The sequence below is a fragment of the Morone saxatilis genome, unplaced genomic scaffold (assembly GCF_004916995.1).
Source record: "Morone saxatilis isolate NCDOM2014 unplaced genomic scaffold, NCSU_SB_2.0 Contig5, whole genome shotgun sequence".
Classification (NCBI taxonomy): Eukaryota; Metazoa; Chordata; class Actinopteri; family Moronidae; genus Morone; species Morone saxatilis.
Genome location: NW_023340095.1, coordinates 3113896 through 3122024, shown reverse-complemented (window position 1 = coordinate 3122024; position 8129 = coordinate 3113896). Strand labels below are relative to the sequence as shown.

General features: G+C 44.6%; 2 protein-coding genes across 3 annotated transcripts in view; one reads left to right on the top strand and one right to left on the bottom strand.

The window, feature by feature from the left end:
• The window catches only part of stk17b (serine/threonine kinase 17b (apoptosis-inducing)), an 8511-nt gene extending 5827 nt beyond the window's left edge, over positions 1-2684 (top strand). Inside the window, 1 exon segment of the mRNA XM_035676739.1 lies at positions 128-2684. Coding sequence (XP_035532632.1) covers positions 128-445 — 318 coding nt within the window. The 3' untranslated portion in view covers positions 446-2684.
• A 713-nt stretch (positions 2685-3397) lies between these two features.
• The window catches only part of cunh2orf69 (chromosome unknown C2orf69 homolog), a 6715-nt gene continuing 1983 nt past the window's right edge, over positions 3398-8129 (bottom strand). The window contains exons 2-4 of one of the 2 annotated variants that reach the window (XR_004797278.1): positions 6384-6622; positions 4423-5870; positions 3398-4365 (exon numbers count right to left, since the gene is read on the bottom strand). Coding sequence is in view for 1 of the 2 variants with exons in the window: in XM_035676051.1 (XP_035531944.1) it covers positions 5393-5870; positions 6384-6622 (717 nt within the window). In the remaining variant the exon portion in view is untranslated. Of the gene's footprint in view, positions 5871-6383; positions 6623-8129 lie in introns of both variants that reach the window. The other variant, XM_035676051.1, reaches the window with a different exon arrangement.

Sequence of the window (8129 nt, the reverse complement as noted above, 5' to 3'; positions counted from 1 at the left end):
AAAGTTTATATATATGAAATTCACCCCGTTGGATGTTACACTCGAGCACCAGCATCTCAGACTAAAACAATAAGGACAGAAATAAAATAAAACTCATCAGTACTTTATCATTTGTTCACCAACATAGAAGATAAAACCGGCTGTGGAAACAAACCACAGAGAGACATTGAACCCTGATTTCCTGAGTTTTCTGTTTTCTGTCCCCCGCAGGGACCGGCCCAGCGCTGCAGAGTGTATGAGCCACCCCTGGCTGTGGCAGCAGTTCTGTCTGAGCCCGGACCCCGCCGCCACCCGCACCCCCCGCGAAAGGAGCTGCGGCACCAAGTGGACCGCCCCGCCCGAAGACCCCGAAGACAAGGAGAACTTCCTGGACTCGCCCCACTCGCACGCAAAAAGGTTTCGCTTCGACGAGGAGCGGCCCGCTGCTGGAGACGGCGACTTTTGAAAAAGTCCGATTTAAAAAAGAAAAAGGGGGGAGGAATTGAAGTGTGAGGCAGGAGTGCCCGCTCCTTCCTCGGAGCTTTTAAATTCTTTTAAGCCTCCAGAAAAACCAGCCGCCCAAAAGTGCTTTGGTTGTGTTTATATTCCACTAATTAGATCGACCACTCAAACCAAAGATAACCAGCTAAATTTTGAAATCTTACCACTGATCCGTCGCCTTTAAAGAGTGTGAGGGTTGTACAGAATGTCTCAGTTAATGCGGTGTGTTTAACCTAAAGTATTTAATACGTGTGTTAAAACCTCTGGTGTTCTCAGAGGGCTGCATGCCGCTCTGCTGTACTGACGAAGGTTAGTGCGGAGTATTTCTATGCAACACTTCTCTCACGCATTTTAACCCCATTTCCTCCAGAAACCTTAAAGAAGTTCATCTCTCTGCCTTAAAGTCGGAAGCGAAGTGTTCTTCGTCACCAGCTGTTTCCATTTCACTGCAGTAATGTGTGATACAGAGAGAAACACCTCTGCAATGAGGAAGTGTGATAACGTCCGTATTTGCATGCAAAAGCTGAACAGCAGCTTTATGGGAAACCGGGCTTTAGACTCTTTAGACTTTGGGTTCTGTGTTTCTGTTTTTAACTGAGAGTTGATAAAACACGCTGCTGTCTGTGTCACCGCTCGAGCTCTTGCTACACGCAGGACTGCTGTATTTGATGCCCCGAGCTGCACTTTGACTTTAAAAAACGAGCAGCAGAAGAGCAGAATTACACACGGGCGTATTACATTCCTCGTGAGTCTAACGTCTGCAATACATTTAGCTCAGGGTCTTAGATGAAACTCCTTTAGTCCCCATTTAGCGTCAGTGTTTGTATTCGTCAGCGAGCAACAAGATAGAAACTGTAGCGGCTCAGAGAAGGTGTGACTCATGTGGCTCACACACCACACCCGCACTTACTCAAAGGATTTCCTCACCGGGCTGCCAGTTCCTCTTTGTTGGAGAGAAACACGACTTTAGCACTTACTTCACAAAGCACACGCACCGAACCGATAAGCAGAACTATTTATTGTGTAGTTTGAGCGGTTCGCTGTCTTTCGGCCCCTCACCAAAGCCATCCAGTAAACGCTGTTCCTCTTGGGTCAGGGTGCCTGAAGTGATCTATTCCTGTTGTCTTCATCTCAGGGCATGCTGCTCACTCTCTGCTCACTCTGTTGTGTATTCTTAATGTTATTCTTATAGGCCTATTATTATTATTTATGTGCTGGACTTATACTTTATATTTTTATGTAAATAATGTGCTCGCGTGTCTTATGAGGAAGTGCGATTATGCTGGGAGATTTAGGATGATTAAGGTGTTATTTAAAAGTCGTGGTTACTGTGTAATGAGTAATAGGTGGAAATGTTGGGCTGCAGCGGATTGGGGAGGCGAGGATTAGAGTTGAGGTGGTACTGGGAAGTAAAGCAAACGTGGACAAGGAGATGAGTCAGGTGGTTTTAGGGAGGAGGAAGACGATTAAATGCTTTGATGGATTTGGAAACGGAGTTTAAAGGAACCGGTTGATGTTCTCCTTTAAAGCTCAGATGTTGAGTGTTCAGATATGTAGGTGTGAAAGGCTCTTTAGGTGCAGAGAAAGTGGGGATGACGATGATTTCCGTGTAGTTTTAGAAAGAGAGAGTTTGTCCCAAGACGCTGACAGAACCGCTGTATAATGTGAAACACGAGGTGCTATCGATTCACAGGATTTGCCATCTTTTGTTCGAGCGAGAGACTCGAACGAAAACACCTCACCTCTCCTAGAAGTGCGGATTCTGATCGCCCGTCACCTCCAGTGAAACATTCCTCTTTTTGTTCTGAGGTGCCAAACGGAAAAAGACCACATTGTGTTTATGTTTGTTGTTGTCACCGGCTGGTACAATGGCCTTTGTGTCGGAGCTGGGCGTCCCCAGCCACGGCCATGCTCTCATCTGTATGCTGTCATCCTTTAAAACTGGAGCAACACACTGTAAAAAGGTTTTCATCTCAGATTAATCTCAGAGAGTTGGCAGATTCTACTTGAGCTCGCTGTAAGAACTTTTCTCCAAACTTGAATAAGCTTGAATCTTACTTCATCTCAAGTCTACTCTGCTTTTTCCTCAGCCCCTCCAGGATTTCACAGGCTTCATGGCAGCTCTTCTAAAACATTGTGATGCATGTTGTGATATTTTTAAGCCATTTTGTTTCAATGAAACTGCAAAAGAAAGTGAAAACTTAGTTAAATAGTTGCTGTTTGTTTCTATGATTCATTTAAAATCGAAGGCGACTCATTCCAGTGAGAATTAAACCACCAGTAGTTTGAGCTGCTGTGTTTGAAACTCACAGGAAACTAGTGATTGGACTAAATTGCAGGGCTGTGCAGAATTGCGTTAATTGTTGCGGTCTCGGCGTTGAAACTTCCTGGAGGGACTGTTTCCTAATACCTCTCCGACCAGGTTGACCGCGTCTCGAAAATAATCTTGATTCAGGCTGAAATGACTCAACTCGACACGGGACGTTTCTCAAGCTCAGCTGTACGGACTCGACGAGTTGCTCAACCTCGAGAGAAGACGGACTTGTTTTGCGTTGATGTCAGAGATCTCACTTCGCAGGATGACGGAGCGGCTCGTGTTTGCTGGCATTGTCTGTCACTTGAACATGACTTGTGCTGTGGTGTTGATTTTGTTATTTTGTACAGCTATTGTACTGTTATTTTCAGCAGCTCGTCACCCGGTGGCCTCTCTCTCTCTGTGTCTCTCTCTCTGTGTCTCTCTCTCTCTCTGTGTGTACACTCATTGTCTGAGCGGGAGGTATTTATCTGGCAGTGGAGGCCGTCGTCCTCGAGAAGTGGAGCACCAGTAACGTCAGGCGACTGATGTCACCCAACATTCCTGTTTGTTGTGTGAGACTGTAGAGACGTTAGAGACAAACCAGCCACGAGCACAAGCAAATAAATGTGCAAGAAATGTGTGTTTATTTTGCATTTTATATTTTTTTAATGTATGAGCATTCTGATTGCGTCTGAAATGACTAAAAAAAAAAAAAAGACATAATCCCTTATTGTATTCTGATCAACTGCAGGCTAATATGTAAAAGCATCACAAAGCAAACTGAAAAAAGCTCATTAAAGGTTGTAGAAAATATCCAGTGGAGTATGTGTTGTCTTCTTTTTGTTGTCTTTGAGTCGCTTCACTTGTTCTACACTGCTGCCCCCTGCTGACTGACGAGAAACAAACTCCTCTATCAAACTACTCAAACATTTCTCTGTTGCAGCCTCTCCCTCGCTCTAACCACTGACAGGACAACCTACACCAAACAGCAAGCAGATGATTTAAAATAATGTGTGTTAACTTGGCTGTGCACTTGCTAAACAACTTTTTTTTTAAAAGTTAATCTCCTCCGTCCTCCTCCTCGCACACTCACAGCACGACGTACAGCGAGTAGTAAACACAATGGAATGATCTGAAGTTACATTCAGCTAAACGAGTTACAGCCATCAGCGTAGTGCAAAGACGCGACGTAAGCTCACACAGACGTCACACAGACATTAATACATCATACAGACGTTAATACACATGCTGCCACATTCCCATTAAACTAGTGTGTGTTTTTACATATTGCAGTTAAAGTACAGTAGACACAAAGCGGTTCTTAACTTCTAACCACAGAAATAACAAGCGCCGCCTCGTTAACACGTCTTTCTAAATTACTTCTTTTAAACAAAGAACTCCTCGTTTAACATCATTACAGTCGGTTTAGTTAGAACATTTCATTTTTAAAAAGGTAATTTGGTATATTTTTAAAACATAAATGTGAAAAAAGCAATTTAACACAATCAGTTCATGTTTTTTTTTTAAAAAGGGATAAGTAATAAGGAAGGTAATGACTTCAACAGTTAATTCTTACACTAAAGTCTCACCTCAACGTCCACATGAAGCAGCTCCACTATCGACAGATGAGGTGAGACTGTTGTCACTTTCTGCTGTGTTAACTGAAACAAACAGATCGGGAACATTTGGGTGGAAAATCCCGAGTTGGGATCAAACTGAAGGAATGACAACAGAAACCATTTTTTTTAACTTTCTGACCAAGTAATCATTAATTAAATCGGCCACACGAGTACAATCGAGACTCACTACTGAGAGTCAAACAGACAGTCAGACATTCACGTGTCTTAACAGGAGCTGGTAGTAAAAGTGCAGCTATAAGGAGAATGTAATACGCCGTTCCTGCTTCAGCCAAACATACATTGAGTTTAAAATCATGGCAGAAATTAAAATAAATCAAAGCTATACTTTATCTTTCACACCTTTAAGGGACAGTTCGGCCCCGTCTGCCGTCTCCCCTCTGGGTTCGTCTTCTCAAAGCGCTTTTTTTAGTCAGGGATAATAAAACAATTGTGTTAACGCTGAAAACCTGAAATGGACAAAGAATCGGGCCGATAAGCGGAATGGATAACGGTTTTGGTTTCAGGTTGACGGCTGATATCTCCAAAGCTCTGCAACTCGCACCGACACAACCTCGATGGGTAAACAGCTCGACAGGTAAGAGGAGAAATACGTGTTTTTGATTTTGGGGTGAACCGTCCCTTTAAATTAGAGAAACGTCCTCATTCGCGAACTGAAACAACATCTAAATCAACGGCTCCGCAGGAAGTTTGAGCCAGAATCAAATGTAAAAGATCACATTTAGCCTGAAGAAGAAAAGACCATTTTCATACCTGCGTATTCCCGCTCGGAGCCCCAGGATCATTCAGACTGGGATCAAGTGCATTTAGCGGTAAAAAGGTGACCAGCATCTGTCACATGCTCTAAATTCTGAGCCCTTAAATCAGAAAAATGAGGTAAAACCAGCGAATAAGACATTCAATCAGCATTCTTAATAAATTAAAGCGCTCAGTGACGTTGGGAGTATCAGCTCAGGCTGCGTGTGTGGTGTCGACAACCTCAGAACTCCTGGATGACCCTGAAGTGGTTCTCGATGGAGGGGGGCTCGTCCTCGAAGTGCAGCTTCTTACTTGGACAGGCCCCGAACTCCTCCAGGGTCTTAATGAAGTGTCCGTACTCGCGGCCCACCCAGGCCCGCATCGGGTCGCACACCTCGTACGGGGTCACGTGGGCGTGAATCGACACCCCGCTGGAAGCAAGTCCCTTCAGCACCTGCTTGTCCGTCACCCAGGTCTCGCTGCCTCCCGGGTGCCCGCCGTCCAGCCAGTACAAGTCCGAGATGCATCTGACGAAGTGAGACAGCTGCGGGTCTGCGCGGGCCCCGGCCAGCTCGTACGCCATCTGGTTCAGGACCACGCAGCCTTTGCTGAAGCCCACCAGCGTGAGTGAAAACCCCGAGGGGATGCCGTCAGCGCCTCCTTGTGTCTGCAGAGGGTTCGGCAGGTTGGCTCGCTCCATGCCGTGGCTCAGCAGCGCCCTGCGATCACAGATGTTCAGACTGTAACACTGACAGCACCGTCGCCATGCAGTGAGGACTCGATTGGTAAAGCTCGTAATGTGGAGGTGATGATTGTAATTTAGGCAGATGGTAGTTGAGTCTATTTGTGAGCTCTGTTCCCTATTGGCAGTGCAGCTTTCCTGTGTTTGGCGTAAACCAGGGGCCAGCAACCTTTTTTAGAAATAACTTGACATATTAAGTTAAAAGCTTAAGTCAGAGTTGCATTTAAAGCTGGTTTCTGCTGCCCCCAAGTGGCCAAACACAGCTTTGTAATTCAGTTACTATATTTTGTCTCATCGGATCAAAGAAAGCCCCATAACACGTCACATTGAGACACAAATCTGACTAATTTTTTGGAATATACATTTCCTGAAGGAGCAAGAAAAAGGGGACAGGATGTTCTTTCTTATATTCTAGGAGTCCGTATTCACTCTGCGGGCGAATAAAGTGCACTTACATAATAATATGTGACCTTAAACAGCAAAAACAAACCTGAGGTGGTGAAACGCTCCGTAGTCAGGTGAGTACGGCGAGTGCTCTGGAGCCCCGAACATGTTGCTCTCCACGAAGTTGAGGTAGCAGCTGAACTTGTGGAGATACATCCGGGAGGCTCGGACCACCCACACGTGGTGGTCGGGGAAACGGCGGCCCAGCGTGAGGGCGACCTGCTCCAGGCTCCAGGAGAGCCACTGGGAGCCCTCGGGCTGCACGGCCATCTCCTCCTGGAAGTTCTGCACACACAGATTCACATTTACTTCATCGTCACACACACACACACACACTTGCAGTAAAAATTAAAATCTTAGTGTCAAAGTTTCAGAATAAAGTGGTTGAGTGTAACTAAATACATTTTCAGAAGTGCTGAAGTACAAGTTTGAGGCATTCTGTGTTCTTTATACTAGACTTTTAAAAGAAATTGCTGTATATATATCAGTATATTGAATTGTAACCCCTGTATCGTGATACGTATCGTGTCACCAGATTATTGCCAATACACAACCCTACTGAGCGAGACTTTCAGTGCATTTTGAACTGAATTTATTTAATAGACAATCACATAAAAAACAGATGCCAAAGTGCCGAATATTGGATCTGATTATCTGATCAAAAGTTGGATATAAAAGTGCAACGTGACCAGCTAACAGAGAACAACGTTTACACACTGGAACAACATGAAAAACATGACATACACTCTTTATCACTCACATCTGTCTGTGTTGAGGATTGTATAAAGTCCCACAGTTTGCCTACAATGAGCTTTTTGGTCAGTGTGGTCATGATGTGTTGGTGCTGCAGCTCTGTAGGAGAGGGGCTTCTGGTTCTTTAAATGTTCAGAATTTAAAAGGATAACAGCTAAAACAAAAACTCGAAGATGTTTCCCTGACAGACGTTCGATCTGTGAGCCGAACACAAAACGTTCCCTTCCGTATATCCGGTCCTGGTAACAGCCACGGTGGGAGTCGACCCATAAACCTCACAGACATCAGTCGGTCTTCAGTTCCACCAGCAGCGTCTCCTCAGCGTGCTGTTGGACTGTGTGGTCCCCGACACAACCACCTCGTTCATGTTATTTACACTGTACGTCACCGTGACAGCACTGTGGGAATATTAACACTTGTCTGGAACGTCGCCTAATGAATTGCAAATGAGGAAGAATGAATGAATGAATGAATGAATGAATGAATGCACGGCTCGGGCCACAGAGACGCTCCAATGAACAGAAAGGGAAACAAATGGGTGATGTTTAATCTTCTTTTACTCCTCCATATTTTTTACTCTCATTACTAAATGCCTCTTCCACTTACCGAAAGAAAGAAACAAAAAGCTTTGCATAATCTGCCGACTGCAGCACTTAAAGAGGTTTGGCTCCGGCTGAAGAGACACATACACATTTACATGCTCTGCCCTTTAAAACACCTTAAACGGCTCTCAGGAGCTCACCGAAGACGACGATTTAAGGACAAAATCTGGACATTTTGGACACTCGTTCCCCTCACAAGTTCTACCTGGTTTCTAACCAAAGTCAGATATGGAGAAGTATGATGCCCACTTCAATTTTAACTGTATGTTTACTCCAGTTTTCTTTCATTAAGACTATTTCAGGGCTGCAGGATAAAGTAAAAACACACTGCGATTGCAATACGGTTCACGGTTAGTGTGGGAATGATCTGATGCATCACAAATGTGATTTTCACTGAGATAAATATTTAAATAATGATGACGTGAAGTTTTCTGGGC